General features: G+C 36.0%; 1 protein-coding gene and 1 long non-coding RNA gene across 5 annotated transcripts in view; one reads left to right on the forward strand and one right to left on the reverse strand.

Annotated features, from left to right (window-relative positions):
• LOC114086846 (uncharacterized) overlaps nucleotides 1-8,211 on the reverse strand; it is a 109,429-nt gene extending 101,218 nt beyond the window's left edge. The window contains exon 1 of the long non-coding RNA XR_003581699.2: nucleotides 8,025-8,211. This is a non-coding gene — a long non-coding RNA (uncharacterized lncRNA). The remainder of the gene's footprint in view (nucleotides 1-8,024) is intronic.
• Nucleotides 8,212-8,262: 51 nt separating this feature from the next.
• Nucleotides 8,263-25,801, forward strand: part of Rev3l (REV3 like, DNA directed polymerase zeta catalytic subunit) — a 185,109-nt gene continuing 167,570 nt past the window's right edge. Inside the window, exons 1-2 of one of the 4 annotated variants that reach the window (XM_071613117.1) lie at nucleotides 8,875-8,957; nucleotides 18,907-19,034. Coding sequence is in view for 1 of the 4 variants with exons in the window: in XM_027928308.3 (XP_027784109.2) it covers nucleotides 8,819-8,957 (139 nt within the window). In the remaining 3 variants the exon portion in view is untranslated. Of the gene's footprint in view, nucleotides 8,958-18,906; nucleotides 19,035-25,402; nucleotides 25,420-25,801 lie in introns of those variants that run through there. The other 3 variants (XR_011707713.1, XM_027928308.3, XM_071613118.1) reach the window with 3 other exon arrangements.

A 25,801-nucleotide genomic window follows, 5' to 3' on the forward strand; every position in this document is an offset into this window, starting at 1 on the left:
AAGCAATAAATATTTATCTCCTTACCTTGTACCCAAGCAGGTGCTGTGACTAAATTGGGGAAACCTGCATTAAGCCTTTTGGGACCTGGGTATAGTTGACAGCAATTGCCTCCAAGGTTTGCTATACTTACTTTGGATTTCCACATCTCTCTGGGAAGGAGTTCTTTTCCATCATCATCTCATAAAGGCAAAACATTGGATGAAGGGCTGGGTAAAAATTTCCTGTAGACTAGATCAACTTCTGCATGACTGACACTTTGAATCAGATAATTCTTTTATGTTGCAGGCATTGTAAGAAGTTTAGCTGTATTCCCGACCTCTTACCTACTAGATGCCAGTAGCACTGCCTCAGATACGATCATCAAAAATGTCTCCATTTTGACAAATGTGCACTGGGGGGCAAAATCACTCCTGCCTGAGAATCATTGGAATAAATGCATGAAACATTGATCCTCTGGTAGTAAAGAAACCAACTTCTGTGAGAAAAGGATGACACAAAGAATAATTTACCTTGAATTTTACTGAATGTACTAGAAAACAAATAAAAACCCTGACTGAATAAGGAAGGAAATACAAATCTTATCAAATCACTGTCCTTCTACCTATCCCCTACATTAGAGACAAATGGAAAAAATGATAAAATAGGCAGTTTCCTACAATAGAAATGACTAGAACGCAGATGTTACTGAGAAGATTCTCTATGGTATAGCATTAAAAGTTATAGATTTGGAGTTAGGAGGCATTGATTCTCAATAGCTTTATTTATTTGGGCCTCAGTTTGCTGATTTGTAAAATGGAAGTGTGGTAGAGAGAGGTTTGTAATTGATTTTTTAATTCAGTAAATGTCAAGGACTTACATTCTAGGCACTATCCTTGAGCTAGGACATAAATGATGAAAAGACACAGTCCTCTTCTTCTAGGACATAACAGTCTATTAGAATTACAAAGTAACAAACAACTACAATAATGTAAGCATTAGAATAGAAGTAGGCACAAAAAGGCCATTGGAAGCCCTCAAATAATACCTAAATCTGCTTGAGGAAATCTTTACAAGGAAGTAGCATTTTGGCTAAAACTTGAAAGGTGAGTAAGAATTTTACCAAAAGAGGAGGAAAAATATTTATTAGAAATGCAGGGGCTAGGGCTGGGGCTCAGTGGTAGCACACTTGCCTGACATGTGTGAGGCACTAGGTTAGATTCTCAGCACTACATATAAATAAATAAAAATAAAGATCTATCAACAACTAAAAAATGTTAAAAAAAAAAAAAGAAAGAAAAAGCAATGCAAACCTACAGATTTGTTGCTTCTTGGAAAAGAATTGCATGATAAGGAAACTAAGTATTTAGTGGTGCTGGAAGATAAATGAAAAAGGGGAAAAGAGATGATGCTGAATATCTAGACCAAATCACGAGGCTTATATTTCTTCCCTTCCCTTTTCCTTTCCTTCCTTTCTTTTATTGTAGATGATAAGTGGTAGACAGATCACCTTGGAAGTAGTGTGTACAATAAGACTGGTGGAGAATAAGCCAATTAAGTGACTATTACAATAGGAAATCTAAAAGGTAGTGAAAGCCTTCAACAAAACAATGATTATGTGAACAGGAATTGTGAATTTTCTGAAGAGAGAATGGGCAGGACTTGAAATTTGCATGGTGAGGAAATTATAGCTAAGATTTACCAAGAATTTTGCTAAACATTTATTTACTTATTTATTCACTTATTTATTTACTTACTACTTCATTTGATCTTTATACTATCCTTACTAGGAATGAAAAACTGTCCAATTTGCCAAAGCTAACTTGTTTTAGGTAATATTCATCTTGAATGTACTTAATAAATGTATTCTTGGTACTTTAGTGAATTGGCTTTTGGTGAAATGACTTAGAAACTAAGGTAAGTATACTATTGTCCCTGTTTTATTGAAGAGAAAACTGAGGTTCATAGAAACTAAGGTTCACTGTTATCAAAGGCAGGGCCAGGTTTATGGAGCTTGCTCTTTAAATCCCTATGAGGCTTATAGTTTAAAGCAAACAGAATAATTTGGGATATCTTGTTTCACCTGTAACATGCTACAATGTTCATGTTCTTAAATCAAGAACTAAACTTAAAAAAATAGAGATACAATGAAATAAAGTTTAAAATCTAACATAGTAAAAGCATCATAGTTCACTATGGCAACTTCCTTAGTGTTTCCTAGGGGCCTTTCTTCCCTTTCCGCCAACTGATGAAGTTACAACTGATGAAGTTAAGATGATACTCTGCTGCTCTGTGGTTATCTGCTTCCCTCTTCTCTATAGATACATATAAATACTTAAAAAAATTATCAGAAATTGCCATCTAGAATAAACTCCTTTTACAGAGCAGAAAAAACAAACTCACTTTTTCCTGTTCTCTCATAACACACTTGACACCAGATGTGTAGGGATTTTTCCCCAACCTCCTAGCAAGCAGAGGACCCCAACAGGGTATCCTCTAATTCAATTCAATTCTGACACTATCTACCTGGAGGTAGTATAAGATGCCACAGGTGAGGGCTCAGCCACCAAGACTGCAACTCTTGCACCATTGCCCTTCAGTGGCCAATAGCAAGATTCAGGTTGTTGTACTTGTATTGTTGACTGGCTTTAAGTTCTTCTTTGGGTTCAATTAATTTCCTAGAGTGGCTTGCAGAACTTGAGGAAACATGTAGGTTCACCATTTTATTATAAGGGATATATTACAAAGGATACTGGTGTACATCAGATGAAGAGATGAATAAGGCAAGATTGTTTGAAAGGGTATGAGGCTTCCAAGCCCTCTGGGCACCTCACCACTCAGGAACCTACATGTGTTAAGCTCTTGGGAAGTCCTCTGTCCTATCCTTTTTATAGAGGCTTTATTAAACTGGTATGACCATTAAATCACTGACCATTGGTGCTCTAGTCAATGTCCAGCCCCTCACCACTACCCAGAAGTTGGAGGGTGGGACTGAAAGTCTCAACCCTCTAATCCTGCTTTGATCATTCTGGTGGCCAGTCTATATCTATAGCTATATATCTATATCACAACATCACAAACACATAAAACTCATGAATTACCTTTAAATGTTTATCCCAAGAATTTGTTTCACTATCAATGTAGGTGGTATTATTTCTCTGACAATGGAGGGAGGCAAGATCATCATAATTCTGCTGTCCTGGGCATGAGAATTAGAAATCCTTTAAACTCAGCTCTGTTGTATTTTTATTCTGCTTCAGAATTGCTAATGAAAACTGGAGAGGGCCTTTCTCACATCTGTAGTTGTCATGGTTCATAGCTACAGTGGATTCCACTCTAGATCAGTGGAGAGCAGTAACTCTTCCTTTTTTGCATTTAGAAATTATTGGACATTTCTGATTGTCACAGTAGTAATGTAGTGCCCAGGCAACATGAATGTGGATGTAATGTCCTGTATGGAGAACTGTTTCACCAAAATGTCAGAAGGTCCCTTGAGAAACTCGGAGATCAGGGCCAACTTCATGGGCAGGCAACCTGTGCAGCCACACAGGGCCCAGTGCTTGATTTAATGTTCATCAGTCACCATCTTGAAACTTTTTAGTTTTTGTTTGAATGTCTGTTTTATAAGTGAAGAGCAGTGGTACAATAAAACATACAAATAGAGATTATATGCATCTTTTCATCCTTGCCTCCCCCTTTGCATATAGTCTTTATGATGCCACATAACAGCAGGATTCTGGTGGACTTATGAGGTGTAGGAACTCAGAGAGCCACAAAGTGGGTACAAGAAAAGCATGTTATATTTATGACTGAGTTACTAGAGGTGCAGACAGTTCCAAAAAGCTATGCTCTCCATAAGAACCAGAACTTGCTTTAGGTGCAGAAAGAAGGCCACAGTATGCCAAGAGATACAAATGAACAAAAATATTCAATTATATCCTTTCTTACTCATGGGTTACTTCTCTATATTAGCCAATCATTTACACTGAAGATAATTACAGAAACAAAGAAAAAGAAAGAAAGAAAGAGCAAGCAACCTAGGGTTCTTTCCTTTCATTCTTTTCTTGCTCATTAGTAAGTAGAAGGTAGTAATAAGTAGAAGTAGAATTGTGCATATGAAGAAGTAAAATAAAAATAGTTGAGTTAGTTTTGTGCAGAGTTCACATTGTTCTGGTAGCAAAAGAATACATCTGAATGAATAAGCTACGAAACACCAATTGTGTATTTTGGTTAGTGAAATTTTGTATGAGTGAAATGCTCTCGTATTTGCCCTTTAAAATGGCATTGCATAATATAAAGATGAATGGTAAAATTTATCCAAAGAATTTAAAAGTTTTTTACTTACATTGACATTAAAAAAGCATATTAAAACACTATAACTAGAAGGGGAGAAGAGAAAAAAAGCTAGATATTTTAGGGTAGAAAATGGCACCTTTTTCCTGCCTTTTGAACAAGTGGCCCTACATTTTCAGTTAGCTCTGAAGCCCACAAATTATGTAGCTGGACATGACTGGGTTAGTTTAAGTAGCAAGGGATTAATGGATATTATTTAGCTCACATATCTCTTACAGAGCCAGGGAATCAGGTTTGGATAGTACATAGCTAGAAACATCTAGGAAAAAAATCAAGCCAGGAGGAATACCCATCCCAATTGGGGCTATACTAGAAGAAACCCAGCATCAATTGGCAGTCAGTATCTATGACTCCAAAGTGAGATGCTACAACTCCTCCCTAGCTACCTAGAAGAACCAGATATCACCATGGTGTTTGCCAGAAGATCCTGTCTTCTAAGTATAGTTGAAGTGTATCATGTTGTTCACTTTCACAAACACTTCTCTTTCAGTGTTTTATTGTTGTTGTTTTCTACTGGGGATTTAACCTAGGGGAACTTTACCAGCTCTTTTCATTTTGAGACATGGTCTTGCTGTGTTGGCCAGGCTGGCCTCAAACTTGCAACCTCATTCTTCAGCCTCCTGAGTTTCTGGGGTTACAGGCATGTACATCTGCACTCAGCTCACAAATATATCTTGAATGGGTACATCTGATTGTTGGAAACTAAGCCATAAAAGCTAGCTTCTGGTTAGCATCATTTTCAACTAACTCACATTCAGTGAAGTCACATTAGTAGCTTTGATTACTATGAAAATTTGTAGCCAATGTTACAGATTAGGATCCTCCCTTCCCCAGCTGTTGTTAAACATTTACCAGCATACAACTAATCTCATGGCAACATTCTAGCTGCAAGGGAGTCTGGGAAACAGTAGTTTTTTATTTTCCAGATTCTAAAGTACAGAAAAACAAGATAAAGAAGATAAAGGATGTGTATTGAATAAGCCATCTTATAGTATCTGTTGCAAAACTATGGCCTTTAAAAAAAAACAAAAAACAAAAAAAAAACAGTACTAGGAATTGAACCCAGGGCCTTGCCCATGCCAGGCAAATGCTCTACTATTCAGCTACATCTCCAGCCTTTTTTATTTTGAGACAGGGTCTTGCTAAGTTGCCCAGACTGACCTCTAACTTGTGATTCTCCTGTCTCAGCCTCCCCAATAGCTGGGATTACAGCATTGCTTTATATTCTAGTTCATAAATTGCCAATTGCCAGATGTTAGTTAAACAATATTGGTACAGAACACAGAGCAGGCTTTTTTAGTAAAGGCTTGAGTATAGGTCAGTGAACCAGAAGAATGAAGAAAATGTTAATTGAAATGTTTTAAGTACATTTTTCTGATGCAGAACTATAAAATCCATGAGGATAAAAAGTACATTTTTCTGATGCAGAACTATAAAACTATAAAATCCATGTCTCTTTTGTTTCTCTCCATATCTCAAATTATTTGGCAAATAATAGCCAATCCAAAAAAATGAGGGGAAAAAAAGCATTAAGAATATTAAAAGAGTTCAACTTTGGCATTTCTCATATGTATAGACAAGGTAATTTCAGGTGACTTTTATTGTTTTTAGAAGAGTTAGACTTCCAAATGTGAATTTTCACCCACAAAAAATCTGACAAACTAATCTGACAAACTAATTTAGCAAGAAAGGTTTAAATTTTATATCTTAGACTCAAAATTTTAGGACTCTTTCTTACTTCAGGAAGAGTATGTTTATAAAACACAATTAAGAGTGGCCAATTACAGGACTGATGTCAGGTTTTCAATTTGAGCATCAACTTAAACTAAATTACACCCAAGACATATAGTATTCCTAACATTCATGCTGCAAATGTTTTTAAGAGTGAACGTTCTTTCCTTGGAGTTCTAGAAAACTCCAAGGTTGAAATTGCCTTTTCTTAAAGTAAATTCAAGAGGTAAGGTGATAGAAACCTAGAAACAGCTAAACTGTGAGATTTTTTTTGTTCATTTAGGAATAGTATAAAAATTATAAATATACTTATTATGATACATAGGTTCTTAATTTTATGTTGCTAAGAAACATGGGTGTGGCTGATAGGATTGCTAACAATACAGATTTTCAGACTCCACCCCCCAAAATGTAATTCAGTAAGGGCCAAAATATTACATTTTATAGAATACCCTAGGTTCCACAGAACTCCATGAGAATCACTTGTATTGTGCATCTGACAATGAGCTTATACATAATATTAATCAAAAAATGCACACTAGAACATAGACAATTTTTTGGGGGGGTGCTAGGGATCAAACAGGGCTTCGCACATGATAATCACATTTTTAAATCACTTCTGTAGGCTCCTAAAACTTCAAATCAATTTTAAGAGATTTTGCCTCCTCAAACTGTTATTAGGTAATTTCCTGTATATTAGTAGCAATCTTGTCACCTATGTTTATAATGATGCTCTGAGGTTAAGAACTGCAGGCTAATTTACTCTGGGTAATCAGTCTCAAATCCCTTCAAGCATAAGTTCTTATTAGCATTTGTATGTTGTGGAATTTACAGACAGTTTCGTTTAGCGACCTGTCCCTTTGAGCCTTGGATTTTTCTATTTGAAGACCCACAATGGTTCCAAATGAGAAGCTCTCAGTAACCAGTAAAATGCACCTGTATAATACATAAGCGTGAAAAAATGATCTTTATTTTTGAAAGACTGAAAACGACTGCCAAGAATCCTAATTTGGTGGCAAAATTCGAACGTAAAATCGTGGCTTCTGTCTCCCATCGCTTAAATCGTTTTTTGGGGAAGAAATCCTTAAGGTGTAGATTCTACGAGAAACCCTCTCGTTGAACATTCGAGAAAAGAGACACAGAAACCAAATTATTTGTCCAAGGTCACGCCCAATATCAGTGAACAAGCCAGACAAAACACATCGGTTTCAACTTAAGAGGCAACCCAACAGCAACTCTTTTTATTCCCTAACTGCATCGCTTCATCCTCTCTCGATTTTTGAATAAAGTTGTTTTGTATATCGGTCCTTCCCCTCTTTTTTGCCTTTACGCCATCGGTAGTAAAACCTTGCACAACGTGTTAATGAATAACACTGAGAATCCATATCTAACGCGGTGACTTTCACGGGCCTTTTTCTTTGGCCAAAATTTTCTCTTGAAAGGCTCTTAATCCTCATTCCGCCAGGGGAGGAGTGGAGGGAGGTCACTGGGAGCTGACAAGTCCTTACATGTACTTGCGCGTGCCCGGGACGCAGCCAGGCGCGTAGAGGAGGAAACCAAGGAAGGATATTCTAGGGCGAGAGGGAAGGCAAGGGGCGGGAGAAAGCACGGTGGTGGGAAATCCCTGTGTACAGGATCGGCCAACCCCAGGCAAAGCTGGGCAGAACTGTGCGTGAATAAATCTCATTAACTGGCCAGGCACAGACACTGCAGCAGGCACAGATGAGGCGGCACGAAGGGGGAGCGCGGCGGCGGTCCTTTTATGGGCCGAAACCCGCGCTCGCGCGCCCCCGCCCCTCGCGCGCTTCCCCAGGGTCTAGCGCGGAGCCGCGCCGTTACCTGAGAAGGGCCGGCTGAGCCCGCGCCCGGCCCCGCCCGTTTCGCCGCCCGCCCTCCCGCGAGGCCGCAGCGGCACGAGATCTGTGTGCCGCGCCTCCCTCCTCCGGCAGGCGGGTTCTCTTACCTTGTGAAAAATTGTCTCCGCGGCTCCCCCCGCCTTCTTTACAGGATGTGAAATGGCGGTAGGCGAGGCGAGCGCGAGTATTGCAGCTCCGGCCAATCCCGCCTAGCCGCCAAAACGGCCCCGAACATTGACGTGCCCCTCCCGCAGCCCCTCGGAGCCCATCCATGATATCGGTGCTCCGCCGCCCCCTTCGCTGTCCCTCACCCAGGTGGCCGTGCCCATAGGCCGAGTCATCGATTCCCCGCGCCGCGCGCCGGCCAGGCTTCCCGCCAGCCTCCTCCCTCGCTGCGTGCCTGTGGCGGGGGAGAAAACACCTCGGCCCCCCTCGGCGTCTCGCCCAGGAGCCAGCCCTACCCCTTGCCCTTCCCGCCGCGCCCCCTCCCCCAACTACTCACAGCCCTCCCTTCGTCTTCCCCCTCCCGTGACACACACACGCACACCCCTTTTCCCCTCCCCCAGTGGTTGCGTCCGTGACATCATCATCATGGCAACAAGAGCTGCAGCCTGGGACCGAGGAGCCCGTGTGATTCCCGGCGGCGGCGGCAGTGGCGGCAACACCAGCACCAGCACCGACGATCGCGCGAGGGCTTCTTCCCTGCTGCCTCTCGCCGGGTGCTCCTGAGGAAGCGGCGGCAGCAGAAGTAGTGCCTACCCCGCCGCGCGCGCCACCGCTCTTCTTGGTGTCTGTGTGTGAGGGGAGGGGGCGCCGCCGCCGCTGCGGAGGGAGCCGCCGCCGCCGCCGCTGCTGCTGCCACTGCCAGGTCGCTAGTGAAGGGGAGGCGGTGGCGGCGAACATGTTTTCAGTGAGGATAGTGACTGCCGACTACTACATGGCCAGCCCGCTGCAGGGACTGGATATCTGCCAATCCCCCCTCACCCAGGTCCCTGTCAAGAAGGTGCCGGTAGTTCGAGTCTTCGGAGCTACCCCGGCAGGTAAGCGGGCGGGAGCGGGAGCTGGCGGGAGGCCGGGGCCGCCCTCCCCGCCGCGCTCACGCGCGCACGCCGCCGGCAGCGACCCTCTCCGTGGGTCGCTCCGCGTTCTCCCTCCTCAACACCCTCCCCGCCTTTTCTCCGGTGCGTGACAAGAGGCGCAAAAATGTGGGTTCGCGGAAGCGCTGCGCCGCCCCCGGGCGGGGAGGCGCGGAGTGTTTACACTGCGTGTGGCGGCAGAGGGCTAGAGCCACACTTAGGGTCACGGGCTCGGGGAACGGGTGCCGCGAGACCGCTCTTTCCCCGGAGGTTGGGCCAGGGGGCCAAGCCTGGTCTCGGTGGACGTCTGTGAGCGACCCTGCTCAGAGGTCGGTCGCTGGTGGGGCCCTGATCACCCCGTGCGTCTCCCAGGTGCCCTTTTCTGGAAATGGTTTTGAGAACAGAGGGGGAAGTGCCAGCTCTGTTGTCAGTTGCTCCCCTTCGCCTCTTCTCACGCTCGCTCTCCTCTGTCCCTTCCGGAGATGCTTTGGGCTGTTGGAGAGTGGCGCTTGGAGCCAGGTAATCTTTCTCATTGAAGTGACCATGTGGCTCTGCTATGAGCGCTGGTCGTGACTGCTTAGAGTTTAAAGCCTCAGCGTCTGGGGACATGGCAGCATCCTCAGGTGCAACGCTTTCAGAAAATATGTGTCCATGGAAGTAGGAAATGCGTGTTTATGTTGCCCAATGTGAAACATCAGACCTAATGGGGTGAATTTATGGTGATCCACAACCGAACTCAGCAGCACAGACATTTTAAAATGCCCCTAGGCTGGGTTGTAGGATTGCATTTTAAATATAGGCGTTAAAATGTTTTTTTTCACAGACACACACATAAAAAGATAATATTTTGAAGAAGGTTTGGGATGGGAAGACAGCAATGGCAGAAGCCACGTTCTCAAAAGCTCCTAGGGGTTTGGGATAATATAAATAGCATAAAGGCCAAATTTACGAACCATTTTAAAATTGTTTTTGCTTTTTTTAAAACATGCTTTGAACTCCTTACATGAAATAATGAAGCTGCCTCCTGGAAAAGGATGTTTTTACCTCTAGCTATGTATTGTCCTATGGGATTTTAGATAGCATTTCCCACTTGATGCTCCTTGCCCTAATCACCATTCATCTTATTACTAGTGTCAGTTTCTGTGGACTACCAAGATAATAGCACTTCCCCCAAACACAAGCACTTATTTCAAGCAAGTATCTTGTAGTGTGAATTCTCTTTGTTAAAAATGTCAATATCGTGAGATTTTTGTAACATATTCCTTTTTAAATAGTGAAAGATTTATGAACCTTGGAAGATGGGGAATTTGAATGCTGTTAATAATTTGTAGAAAATATAACACTTGAAACTTTGAAGTCTGGAAAAGAGAGGCAATAAAATGTTTTGAAGGATAGGTCTTCTACCCTTTTAATATAGTGGTGCTGTCTTTGTTTGATTGGAATTTCAGTGTAATATACTATTTGTTCTCACTTCAGATGCAGAAGAAGGATAAGATAGTGAAGTTGATATAGCTTTGTTCAGCCAGATTTCCAAATCGCAAAGCAACATGCTAATAATATATTGTGCATTTCTGTGTATTAATGTTTGTATAGTTTGGGTTACTTTTCTACACAGTTTTTTCTCCTCCACATAAGTCATTAAATATGTGATTTTCAAACTGTTTATAGGAAAATTTTGTTTGTGGAAATAAATCTCGGTATAAGCTAACAGTAATTCTATTATGAGAGAATATTCCTTAAAAATAAAAAAAAGATATGCTTTAGTGTTTCTGCATATTAAAAAAAAAAAACTATTCTATGATAAGAAATGCTTATTTCTTTCCTGGACATCTCAAAATAGAGCAGCCCCTCCTTTTTAAAAAAAAAGCCCCCAATATTTTTTCATTATTACCTTGAAATGTGTAGTGTAGATGAATAAAAAAGTAAAACTTTTGTGTCCACATGCTGAAAGATACAGAATACAGAGAAACCAAAAATTCAAGTTATTAAGGATTATCAAATTGAATTTGCTGTATAGTTCACAGGTTCAAACAAAAATTTTTGTTGCCTTCAATAAGAGAAAACTTTGAAGTCCTTGGCCTGCATTTAGAATTTTTATAAATCCCACTTGCAGTTTTAGCAATTGGGATTAATGTTAATTAAACATAAAAAAACTGTAGATTTTCTATTTTATAAGTCTCTAAAGAAAACTAGTACAGGCTATCCAGTAAATAAGGCTGAATGCTAGAATTTTTATGAAGACAGATTTATTATTTGAAAAAGCAAACTGTTTATATCTTTACTAACAAGTCAAATAAGTTAATGCAAATTTATAATGTATGATAAACCTTTGTTTCATAAAATGCCATAAATACGTGTATTTATATATAGGAGTTACTTTTGGAAGTTTTTAATTCTTTACCTTGGTTTGGAGAAAAGATGTTTTTAAATTGAGTTTACTTAACAAAGGAGATCCTGAACAACATTAACAGAAGAAATTTTCTCAAATGTAATGACTGTTTCAAAATGGTAAATTCTGAACTGATTGGATTAATACATTTGTACTAGTACAGTTTTCTATTATTGCATGAAAAGTATTTTTCTGCTTTAGAAAACAGTCCAGTTGACTTCTGGTTGTCCTGTGTTTTGGGGACATCTTTTGAGTAATGTAAAAATAAATTAAGTATCTTAGGTTGAAAATTTTCCATATCATGAGCTGGTGAAATTTGAAAAGGTATTTTTAAAAGTGGCACATTAATTTTGAATGGTAAGTCCTGAATGATGATTTAATCTCTTGCTGACGGAGGGTTGATTCTTGAGAGTCACTTACATTTTATTCATGTGAGTGGTGGAATTATTAGTTTTTTTTAAAAAAGCCTCTGCTTTTCTTGAACTCATTTTAAAAATGTCTTGAATGTTGTTTTGATGTTACTGTGTCTTGAGCAGTATCATTTTTGGAAAAAATGTTTTTTTCCTTTTATAAAGACATTTTTAGTAACTTGTTTTAATGGAGAGAAGCAAGGTTATGAATAAAGTGTAGGAAAATATTTTTTCATTTAGATCTGAATATGGGCGTGACTGCTTAGGAAATTTGTTTCACATAAAATCCTGAGGCTTCATTGTGAGGACCTGACTCAGGTGGACTTGAGACTTGTCTAATTTCCACATCTCAGTTCTTGCTTTGTTGCTTGATGTAACTTACTTTATTCCAAATTTCAACAGTTCTCTGTTTTCTCAGCACCAGGTTAAACAGAATTATCCTTTCAAAGGGCTTGCCTGCTGAGATGCAGAGTAGGAGTAAATAGAGAGTGTGAGATGTTCACAAAGCTAATAATTAAACCAAGTAGGCCAAACAGTCTATAGAGGGAGCTGCTTGTCTTTAAGATTACTATAAGGAATTGGTTACCCTTTCCTTCTGCAAAATCAATTTTAGCTTCAAATATCTGTATTTTCCCAATTAAGTCATCTTCCAATTTAGTGATTGTTGTGGTAGATTGTTATAAATTCTAACTTTCAAACATGAAGTCAATATTTTTTAACATAAGATATTTGTGATTCTGAGATGCTATATAGGTGCTTATTTGAATAATATGTATGTTGTTTTATTTTATAAAGTTATCTATAATAAACTACCAGAATAACCTCAGTTTCTTTGGTAAATTGGTAGATTGTTAAATAAATTTGATATGAATAGTTTTAAAAACATAGCATTTACCAACAATTCAGATTACGAAAATTATTATGATCAAAGTCTAGTTTGTTTATAACTTTTTATTTGCTAGATGATTTAAACATTTTACCAACACATCATCTCAAATTGGTTATAATTATTAGAGATTTTTAGGAATACTGCAGATATTTAGTGATATTTAATCACAAAATGGTCACTTTAATAGGTATTTGAAGTCCTGAGTAGCAAATTTTATTAGCGTTGTGTGAGAACCTACTATGTATGTCAAGTTATTTTGGGGGAGATTTTATTAAAAATAACATTACCCTCCAGAAACTCACAGATGATGGTCATGTAAAGGATAAGTTGAAGATAAAATGATTTGACTATATAGTAGAAATGTGTGTAAGATATAGTGGAGACTCAAAGGAAGACCCAGTGACTTCAATGACTATCTGATAGATGAAATGGGATGTCAGGGAAGGTTTCATGAAAGAAGTATGGATTAAGTCTTTTTAAAGAATTTAAAAATTTTAATAGAATAGGTGCAAGGTAATTCACACACATATGAGAGATGCGTGGCGGGGGAGAGGGGCCGGAAGAAACTACTCTCTGCAGGGCAGTTTGGCAGTGTTTATTAAAACCCTTGAAATTTACCTGTTTGGCCCCCAGATCCTAGTTTTATAGATTTTAATGTAAGAAAATAAGTCTTTTGGTAATATGATTGTCTTAAATTCTTCTACTTCTTTTCTTTATCCATTCCCACTCTAGTCTAAGTTACTAGCATTTTTGAAAGGGTTTACTACAGTAGCTTCCTAGTCTTGGTTTATCCCAATCCACTCTGTCCCCTTCTAACCTGATTTCTATACTATAATCAGATCTTTTCAAAACATAAATCAGATATCACCCTACTGTATGCTCCAGGAGCTATCTATTATATTTAGAATATAAATAAAACTTTGTGGTGGCATCTAGCTGGCTAACTAGGTCTTGCATAGTATGGTCCCTACCTTTCTGTCCAGTCATGGCTTCAGCCATATTCTTCTTGCCTTGCTCTTTGTGTTCAAGCCACATTGGCATATTTCAGTCCCTTATTCTTGCCAAACTCCCTCCTGCAATGAGGGCTTTGTACCTGCTGTTCCCTCTGCCTAGAATGTTTTCCCTTTCTTTCACCTAAACTCTAATTTGTCTTTCCTCAGGGAAGCCTTCCCTATTGTAGACTCTCAGAGTTACATTGACTCTCCTTAATAGCACTTGCTATGGTTGTAATTTTTTACATGTTGGAAATTAACATCTGGTTTTTCTCAGTAGATTGTAATCTCCAGAAATGCTGGTAGTTTGTTTCTTTTTGCTCACCAGTACAAGTTAATACCACAGGGCTCAAAACTTGAGCATTTTCTGCAGGAATTAATCAGTAATTAATTTACTGATTAATTCCTGCAGAAAATGCTCAAGTTTTGCACAGAGAGCAACCTCAAGTTTTGCACAGAGAGCAACCCGATAGCCAACAGTTGGGAAATGGTTGCATAAATCGGGCATATTATTGTATAGAATATTATGCATCTGCTGTCAGTATGTTATGTGAAAAAAAATCAGTTTACAAAACAAGTCACTAAAAATGCAAAAAAAAGTTCATCAAAGTATAAAGGTTGATTTCACGCTAGAAGGTGTATTTGTGTTTTCAGATTTTCTACAGAGAAAGTATTAATTTTATAATTTGTAAAAAACTGTCCACATACAATTAAGGGAAAAACCTCCACGATTTTCTAGATAAGGTTCAGAAATAAAGTTTAAAAAAAAAAAAAAGGCATGAGGTTCATTATGGTCTCAAATAAATGTCAACCAAAGTTCATGCATGATGATAGTTTGATCTTGATTATATAAATTCAGTTTTCAGATGACAAAATGATTCTTATTGGAGTAAGCTAGTAATTTCTGATTTTGTTGTATCTAATTATAAAGTGATTTTAATTTTGAAATGGAGTAAAGGCCAGAATTAACACACATATACAAGAACTTAATATATGAAGGTAATACCACCAATGTATAAAGTGGATACTACTACCTTTACCTATCAATAGGGAAAAGAAGAACTATTTAGTAGATGTTGTTGGAATAACCAGCTATTATTTTGAAAAATTAAAAAGTTGGCTTCCAGGGGAGTCAAAGATTTAAATGTGAAACAATTAAAAATATAGGACAATTATTTTTTATGCAATCCAGGAATGATGAATGCATTTCAGCGTATGGAAATACTGAAGTTAGATTGTTTGATTTTATGATATAAAAATAAAATTCTGCATAGGGAAAAACCAAGTTAAAAGACAAAAGGCTAGAAAAACTTACTTGTACTCTTTTCACAAGGGATTAATTTCTCCTAATATACGAACAGTTCCTAGCCAAAAATCCAATAGAAAGAAAATGAGCAAAGAGAATTTATATGAAAAGATATATACATACTCATAATAAAGATGTGAATTAAACCTACAATAAACTATTTATCATACGTAAACTAGCAAAGATTGATTATGTGGTATAACTTGGGCAGTGTGAAAGGAAGGGAGAATGAGCATTCTACATTGCTAGTAGGAAATATAGTGTTCTTGTTCTATGGAAAGCAATTTGAAAGCTGTTTTCAAAATTAAAAGTATACATTTATTTTAAATTAAAAATTTCATTCTAGGATCTTAACTTTCTAGAAGATTTATGTGTCATATAAATATGTAAATATTTGTGAGAGCATTATTTGTCATTGTAAAAGATCGGAAACAAAAAATCAGTAGGAGAGTGGTTAAATATATTACCATATGTTTATTCAATGAAATATTAGGCAGCTCTTAAAAATAGTGAGACGATACTATGTGTACTGCTTTGGTACCATGTCTAAGACCTGAGAGAAAAAAAGCAAGATGAAAGATATCATTATGATCTATTCAGTATGTTGCCATTTGTATGGTTTATATAGAGAAGACAAAATGTGATACACACACACACACACACATATACACACACACACATATATACACACACATATATATGTATACACATATACACACACACATATATATACATACATATATATGTATATACACTTATACACACACTATATATACACTCACATATATATGTATACACACATATACACACATATATGTATACATATACATACACACATATATACACACATATGCACACATACACATACAGTTATCTCTGGAAAGATATGAAAATTGCCTTCAGTGTGTAGACTGGCTTACCTAGAGAACAGAAGGAGACTATTTTTTAGTATAGTATACAAAAAGTGTTTGGTAATTTTTTGATATTTTTAATCATGTACATATAATATGTATCAGAGTTAGTATTTTTAAATTGTAATGTGCTAATAGGGATTGAAGTAAGAACAAAAAATAAAAGGCCATAATAGTTGCTATAAACAGTTGCTAATGATTACTGCAATACTGTGTTTTATTTTAGATTTTGTTAGAGTTTTCTAATTCACAGTTTTCAGATGATGTTACATCATTCACTGGAGGGTGGCCCTAGTGAATTGGGTTCTGAAGAAAGGCCTCTTTGGGGTTCCTGTTAACCGTATGATGAATGACAGCCATTCTGTTCTTTTTGATATTTTAAGTTCATCGAAGGAGGTGTTTTACTAATTAGGATTTACCTCAGCAGCCAGCCAAAGACTGCAGTTGCCTCTTGTGGAAATAAGATAGTGGAACGGTTGTTAGAGTTTGTAGTCCCAGGTGCCTAAGCAGCATGCTATTCAGTTCATGGTGCAGCCCATGGATGATGAGCGAAAGGGAGGAGAGAGAGGGTGCCTTTGGGATAGGCCCAGCTCTAGACCTGCCTGTCTGTATTCACATCTATTGGATCCTGCTCATAATGTGCAATTGATGTACTGTTTTAACTTGGTGCAAGTCAAATAATATGATAATAAATAACATATAATAATCAGTTAGTGTATGTGTGTTCTGCAAAAATAACCATCTTTGTTTCGAAATATTGTTCTTAATGTGAAAACGTTTGGATTTAAGCTGGGCGTGATGGCTCACACCTGTAATCCTAGTGACTAGAGAGAGGTTGAGGTAGGAGTACTGCAAGTTCACATCTCAAGGCCTTGTCAATTTAGTGAGATCCTGTCTCAAATTTAAAGAAAAAAAATTTTTTTTTTTTTTTAAGGCCTGGGGATGTAGCTCAGTGGTAGAATGACCCTGGGTTCAATCCCCAGTACTCGGGGGGTGGGGGGAAGAAATAGTTTACACTTAAATTTCATTCATTCATTCATTCATATTATTATGAATTTCAGCATTATATAGGTCAAATATATCTACCTTAATACTTTAAACTTTTCTTCTGTAATTACGTGAAGAAAATATATATTTTTTTAACCAGGCACCATGTAGATGCTTCCACATGCCCTCTTGTCCAAGGTGCTGAACAAATTGTTAGTTACAATGTAAAAAAAAAAAGGTTAAGAAACACCATTCTAGTCAAATCCTACAAAAAATAGATAAATATTCTGTATAGGCAGGCTCAAGGATTTTTCCAGTGTCCAGTAGTTGGTAGGTTTGGGTCTGGATTTGAAAACTGTGGACCTTGACTCAGCTCTCACTGCCTCACACTGGCACCCCAAACCTAAGGAAATATTGGAAGAAGGCCTTGATGATAATTAAAAGATAAAAAAGTCAAGAACAGTGGAGCACACCTGTAATCCTGGAGGCTGAGGAGGCTGAGGCAAGAGGATCGCAAGTTCAAAGCCAGCCTCAGCAACTTAGTGAGGCCCTAAGCAACTTAGTAGGATCGTGTCTCAAAATAAGAAAATTAAAAAAGGGGCTGGGGATGTTAAGAACCCTTGGGTTCAATCACTGGTACAAAAAAAAAAAAGACAAAACTAAAGAACCCTGGAGAAGTTATTTAAAAGAACTGCACATACATAGTTTAGAAATCTTCATGGGCCTCTGTGTCTAATAATGATTAACATATTCTTGTAAAATAGATTATATAAGATTCATTTTGTGATGATTGTAGCTGTATTTTTAAAGAAAAGGATAATAAAAGATGACAAGAGGAAATGAGGCGAGATGTAAACAAAAATGGATTCTACTGACCTTTCAGATTCCTTTGCTCTAATTAAGTCTTTCATCTTATTTTTTGATTGGATTAGAATTTGTTCAATTAAAGCTAATGTAAGTGAAAACTGAATCAGGATTAGCCTTAAATAGGTTGGGTTCAAGTATAGTAGATTTCAGAGAATGTTGCCATTGTCCTTAGATTTTTCAAAGAAATACTTACATTGATTGAGAGAAGAAATATGCTGGGGGTATGTCATTTTGTTACCTAGCTGACATTTTAATACCACACTGGTAGTAAATAAGAAAGGAAATAATGAGGTGTAAAGTACAATGAACTTTGGATAAAACTAAGTTAACTTGTGATTTCCAGGTAAATATAGCTTAGACAAGAACAGGCTTCTTAGACAATTAGAAGGAAATCCATTGTCTAAATATGTGGATTTAGTTTTGAGAGCAAAGACAATTTTTAACAAAACTAAAGACTCTCTTAATGACAGTCTCTTTTTTAATTTTTGGGTGCTTCCTCCCCCACCCCTCATTTTTTTTCCAGATGATTTTCTGTGTTTCTTCTAATTCTCTGTAAATTTTTAAATATTTCATTTTTAAAATAAAGCATATTTCGTTGCTTAATTAGTATTAGCAAACTGGACTGTTTTCTGCAGCAGAAATTGAATATATGCCTAGCAAAATAAATCCTGAGAACAATGGTAGTAACTGTCAATGGGAAAATAATATATATATATATATATCTATATAGCTATAAATATATACATATGCCAGGTTTTTTTTAAAGATAATTTTGGGAAATACTAATTTGAAATCAGTCTCCTTGGGGGCAGTAACTTAATTTTCTTTGGATTCAGAGAGCATTTACAATATAAACAACTCAAAAGAAGGCGTATTACCTCAAAAATGCTTTGTCAAATATATAACAGTTTACAAAAGTTTTCTATTTTTCTTCCATTTATTACATTTACCAAGGAATATAACAAGAAATAAATATTTTATTTTGCATATTATATTTACACTTCAAAGTAATTTATATATTAAATTAGATTTTGTTTGAGTTGTGAAGTGAAAGACTTTGTAAGAATACATGTTGATGTGTGAAAGAATGTGAAGTTAAAACATGTTGGCATACTCCTAGTTTCTCAGAACAAGAAAATGACTAATCTAAATTTCATTTCAGAATAAAAACCAAGACAAGCCACATAAAAGCAACCTAAAAATTAAACTGTCATCATATTATTTGTTTTAAAACTATGGAATAATATATCTGAGGAAGATTTCTCTCAAAATTGTTTTTCTCAATTTCAAGTAAGTAATTTATTTTGGTTAATATGTTGGGGGTGAGGGGGGTGGGGTGATCCTTGGCATTGAAGTTGGTATATCCTACTCATCCATAAAGTGAAAACTCAGATATCCAACTCTATTTAAAGCTTCTGTGTCTCCTTTCCCACTCCCAAAAGATTATTGTCTGAATGGTTTTCTAAGTCCTACCTCCCTTCCACATTGCTGAAGGATTTATTATCCTGAATATTGTTCGTTTGTAGTCCTAATAAGCCTCCATTCCACTGCCTTCTATTGCTGAGTGACCTGGGAAAGTTATTTTACTTCTATATGCCTTAATTTCCTCTGTAAAATGAGTTTTAATAATTTCTTTTTCACTGGATTATTATAATTGAGAAAGGTAATCAGCAGATGTCTGACATACATAGTACTTTAAATGTTACTTTTTTATCCTTCTGTCCAGAATTCACTGTATTACCTCATATATGTACTAAGTGTTCTTTAAAATGTTTGAGTTCAATTGAAATGAAAAGTGAAAGTTTTGTGTTTATTTATTCCTCACATTACTATAAACTAAAACCCCTGTACATTGTGGGATAAGGATTTTTATAGTTGGACAGTTACTCATATAACTATAGTCTAAGCAGTTACCTCTTTAAAACTCTGATTCAAAAACTAACTTTTTTTTTTTAAATGAGTGCTCATTTAGGCCCAGCTTTTTAAAACTATATATATTTTTTACATATGCAGAGAAGTGTCCAGGTCTGACTTGCTTTAAAAAAGAATAGTGTTAAATCATTAATCAAGGAATAACCATGGTTTTCCATTTTTGTAGTTTAGTTAATGTTTCTTCTAAAAAGAACCTTATTTTCCAAATTCATCGTAACGCCTTATTTGAAAATAATGATAGAACACATGGAAAGTGTGTGCGCCACATGCCACAGTAGAGGTGATGTGTCAATAGGGACTTATTGTTCTCCTCTTGTTTTTATCTTTGTAAATTTATTATACACACAAAATTGAAGTCTTTCATTTTTAAAGCTATTTAGAATTGTGGGGTATAGGCGAAACGATTCATGATTGCTTAGAGCTTCAATTGTTTTCACCATATTTTTTCTATATATATTCCCAGGTTTTGTTTTGCTTTTTTTAAAAATTTTTTTTAGTTATAGATGGATACAGTATATTTTTTATTTTTGTGTGGTGCTAAGGATCGAACCCAGTGCCTCACATGTGTGAGGCAGGCACTCTACCACTGAGCTACAGCCCCAGCCCTTGTTTTGCTTTTTAATGACATTATCTTTTAATGTTTTTTCATGAAGTCAGAAAGATTTCCAAAAATTTGATGTATCAGACCTTGGTTGATGCTTAGGGCTTTTTAAATATAAAGCCATAAGCTGGGTTTGTTGGCACATGCCTATAATAACCAGTAACTGGGAAGGCTGAGGCAGGAGGATTAAAAGTTCAAGGCCAGCCTGGGCAACTTAGTGAGATCCTGTCCCAGAATAAAAACTAAAAAGGGCTAGAAATGTAGCTCAGTGATTGAGTGACCCTGGGTTTAATCCCCAGTACTGGTAAATAAATAGCTAATATATGGCATTTATTTATTTATTTATTTAAATACCTTAATTTTATGTCATATTATTAGTAGAAGTAATAGACCATTTATTGAGCCCTTACTGTGTGCCATTTTCTAAGTGACTTAATATTCACAACAGCTCTGTGAAATAGGTATTATTTATCCCCATTTTACACTTGAGGAAATAAGGCATGGAGAGGTTAATTAACTTTCTCCTAAGTTATTAGCATAATATTTACCTCATAGCATGAGAGAATTAAATGAGAGAACATGTATTAGGTCATTACCCATCTTAACAGGAGGAGCAGAGAACTAAAATCTGAAGATATGTATCTTCTGACACTTAAATAATTTAATAATAGCCATTGCTGAGATGTAATAGAAACCAGAAATATATTCTTATTCACATTTGTTTTGTGATAATACCCTACTACCTTCTTATGCCGCATTTTTCCCCTAAAATGGAATATTACTGTCTCTTCAAATTCCTTTTCTTATTTGGGCTGAATTATTTTATGCATATATATTTACAAGGTGATTGGGGGACTTTAACTCAATCTAAAGTATTTTTATAAGTTTAGTGTAATTAAACAAGTGGTATATGAACATGCCATCAGCCTTCTATATCCACAGGTTCTGTATCCAGGGATTAAAGCAACCTCAGATGGAAAGTATTTTGGAAAAAATATATCTGTGCTGAACATGTACAGACTTATTTTTCTTGTTATTATTTCCTAAGCATTAGAGTATAATAACTATTTCATAGCATTTACATCATATTAGTATTATAAATAACCTAGAAATGATTTAAAGTATATGGAAGTCTATGTATAGGTTATATGGAAATAATGTGCTGTTTTATATAAGGAATTTGAACATCTGTTGGGGTGGTCCTAGAACTAATCCCCAGGATAACTGTATTCGCATTGTGAACTTAAAAAAAAAGAATAACAACAACAAAAAGAACAGGTAAAGCAAGTCATTTCTTTGAATACCAGTCTTATTCTCCTCACCACTTTTATCAATTTTTGCTGTAAACAAACCTCCCCAAAACTTGGTGATATAAAGCAATAGTCAGTTTGTTAGCCTATGATTCTCGGCTGAACTCAGAGCATTCTGCTAAACAAACTCTGAGATTGTTTATATGGCTGCATTCAACTCATAGGGCAGCTGGGTGATAATGATTGATCTAGGATAGTTTGAGACTCATAGATCTGGAATTTGATGGCTGTTGGCTAGGGTGATAGAGGGTCATGTTTCTCTAGTAGGCTAGCTGTGGTTCCTTCACCTGGAGGCAGTACTAAGGTGTATAGGAGTAACAAGTGAAAGCAAGCCCCATATATTTTTCTCTTGTTCCATGGACCAAAGCAAATTACAGGTATATCCCAGATTTGGTATGGGAGGGGTTTTCTAAGGGTATGTGTGACTAATTAGGGAGATATTACTGAAGGTATCTATTATACTACTGTTGCCAGCTGACTCATTTTTCAGGAAGCATTTGTCCATGTGACATTGTCCTCCTAAATGAGAAGCACCTGCCCCACCCTGTGGTGCCAAAAATTGAATCCAGGCCTTTGCACACTAGAGAAACAATTCTACCATTGAGCTGTACTGCCAGCTAGTAGTGTTTATATAAACAGTTTATTAAATGAGTCAGATAAATTTACTTAATTCATGTTCTTATTTTTATTTCATTCTTATCATCCTTCCACATCATTCCTGGTCCAATTCAATCTGCAGATATTTACTTGACTACCACTAAGTGCACACACAATAAGGTTTGAAGGTGAGCAGCAGGTGGACCAAGACTATTGTGTTCATCATCAATATTCTGCTTCATTACGTAAATAAAATTTTGTAAAAGTAGATAATTATAGTAGTTTTTTAAAAATGACCAGCACCCCACACTAGGCTGAATATATCTTGTATGCTACATTTTAAACAGAATTTTTCAAATGACAAAAACTGTTAATACGGAGGTTATTTTAATCTGTACTCCCACCAGAAATATGAGACTTTCCATGTGTTCAAGATTATATTCTCAAATGTTTTGATCAGTGCCAATCTAATAGATAAAAACATGGATTTCAGTGTAGTTTTAATTTGCATTTCTTTTATTCTAAGTGAGTCCTTCCATATGCTTTAGTTGCATTTATGTTTCTTTTTCATTATACTGTTTGCTTATCTTTTACACATTTTCCTGCTGAGAGTTTTGGTCTTTGCTTGTTGAGCTCTTCATATATTAGAAAAGTTGGTTTCTGTTGGTGAACTAAGTTGTAAATACTTTTCCCAGTTTGTTTGTTCTTGTGGTGCATACCGTTTATTTAATAGTGTTTTTTTCATTTTTAAAAACAATTATTTATCTTAAATGCAGCTTTAAAATATTTAAGTACTAGACATGGGAATGGAAGAAAAATATCCTGGCCTGATCACATCCTGTTTAAAGAGATCATTTTTTTAAAACTCTGTGACTTAAAATGAGAAGCTTTTAAAAGATCCTATCTTTGATTTATTTTTTCCTCTTCTAGATTTGTTTCTATCATGAGACTACTCCTTTACCAGTGCAATCCCAAGAAATGGGATCATCCTTTGGAGGGCTATTTTAAATTATTAGATTGTGTACCATGGATGTAAAATAAAAATACTTTGTATCAATTAGAATAAATTATTAATAATGTTGCTTTGAGTCTTGTCTATTTCAGTTTGTGTATGTTTGTTATATGTTTGACACATACAAATATAGTATTAGTGGTTTAAGCAGTACAATACTATATATAATGCTTTATCTGTTTACTAGACTTTACCTGATCAACCACATGGATATATGAAAGTGGCTAGTTTAGCTTAAGTAGATCATCTAAAAGAAAAACAAATAAAATGTAACCTTTTTTTGTCTGAGCAGCAGTAAAACTACCCACTATTCAAATTATGTCCCCAATTTTTTATATTTTGTAGCACTAGGAAGAAGGTAGCAAAGGCATCTATCACCTCCTATGCAGCAGACATTATGAAATATTTAATTTTTTCCCTTAATTTCTGTATAAAAAAGGGATTAAAAACTGTAAAGCTGAACAAGTTAGCATATTTTGAGTAATTCAATGCAGTTTTAAACATTTTTGAAGTTGCAAATCCTTTTCCATATTCAATTTTACCAGCAGCATTAAAAATAGCTAATAGGGATTCTTAAGTGATTTGGTGGGACATGGTTGAAAGCCAGTTTTAAATAGTTTTTAATTTTTTAATTTTTCAAATTTATTGAAGTATTCTTTAGGATTATTATATCATTAATATTTTTATGAATATTTCACTTATAATTGAAATTTTCCATTTGATACTAAATTATGAACATACAGTTATTTCCCTGATTAATCCGTTAGAACAATTTTAAACATGTTATAATCTAACTCTTAATTTTCCATTTAATGTGCATAGTAATTTTCCCTTCTGAAAAGCTGATATTAAACTGAGGGGACATCTTAGTAGACTTCTTCAAGAAAATATGACATTTCCTAATTTGTTTTCAAACTCAGTATTATTTTTATCAGTCTATCATGGAATGAATTTGTTTCCCACTTCTGTTTAGTTCTTCATTTTTGCCTTGCTTCTCTCATTGTTTTAACTTTGTATATTTTAACTTTCATGACTGGTACATCTTTTATAGCAGCGTATTCAAATTGTGCTGAAGAATCAAGTTTTTTCTGATGTTTAAAAGTTCTTTAAAATGGATTGCTAGAAAAAAGAAATGAGAAAGAAAAAAATAACAAGCAAAAATACAAGCTCCGTTTATAAAATTCTTGTATTTAGGTGGGTGTGGTGGCATATGCCTAGATTCCAGCAACTTAGGAGGCTGAGGCAGGAGGATCTCTAAGTTCAGCAACTTAGCAAAACCTCATTTTAAAATAAAAAATAAAAAAAAACTGGGGTGTAGCTCAGTGGTAAAGTGCTCTTGAGTTTAACACCCAATAACCCCTGCCCTCAACCAAAAAAAAAAAAAATTATATTTAACCATTATAGAATTGTCCTTTTAGATTGCTGTAAATTTCTGAACACTAACTCCAAGTTTTATATTTATCTTATTACAGATCTATAACAATAGTTCATAGCACTCAAGTAGCATTGTAGGTATTTTTTAAATCAATTTAAAGAGATGCTTTAATTTCTCTTACAACATATTTCTTGTTCTGTGTCACAATTACTATTACCTTTCTGTTTGATTCTTTCCATGATACTTGATATAAATCATTGCCTATCACTATGTTTAATCCTTTTATGTCACTTCATTTTTTTTTGCCACAAACATTTTTTTATCATATTCATATCGTATTTTCATCATTCATTCATACTGTCATTTCATTTTTTAAAACCCATCTGAAGATCTTTTCAGTGGGGAGATTGTAAATTTGTTATAATTGATATGTTTGGTTTCTTTTTACTTGTTTAATTTTATACTTTTAAAATAACCTTGTTTTCTTCTTTCCTTTAGTTTTGGCTTTTGTAGCATAAACTATCTTATGTGTTTTTGTTTTTAAAAAGCATAGCTATGAAATCATTTTTTAAAGTATATGCTCTGAAATGTAATTGTAATTATAAAATTCCTAGAATAAGACAATATATTATTTTCTCTTATGTAATACAGGTTGAGTATCCCTTATCCAGCCACAAGTATTTCAGATTTTGGATTTTTTCAAATTTTTTGGAATTTATGTTTATACATAATGAGTTACATTGAAGATAGGACGCAAGTCTAAAGATGAAATTCATTTATGTTTCATAAATACCTTAAACATGTAGCCTAAAGTACAGCTGTGATTTCACTGTGACCCATGATATGAGGTAGGTGTGGAATTGTCTACTTAGTGTGTCATGTCACAATTTTGGATTTTCAGAATAAGATTTTCAACCTGCACAAGAAATTTATCTTAGTTTATCTTTTCAACACTCCCAGTTCCCACACTGATCCATAAGATTACTTTTAAATGTTGAATGATCTCTTTTAAGAACACATTAGCTTGTGTATCAAAGTAAAATAATTTGCACACAACTCTGCATATTAATTAGTGGAGGTATGGCGCATACTGTTACATATCATACTGCTTAAATTCATTCTTGAGTTTCAGTTTTGATTTTGGGGGGTGGCTGAAATACTGTTTTCATGTACTATTTTTCAGGAAATTGAATATTTGGGGTACTTTTCTGAACCCTTGAATATCTGAAA

Source organism: Marmota flaviventris, chromosome 6 (genome assembly GCF_047511675.1).
Source record: "Marmota flaviventris isolate mMarFla1 chromosome 6, mMarFla1.hap1, whole genome shotgun sequence".
In the NCBI taxonomy this organism is placed as follows: Eukaryota; Metazoa; Chordata; class Mammalia; order Rodentia; family Sciuridae; genus Marmota; species Marmota flaviventris.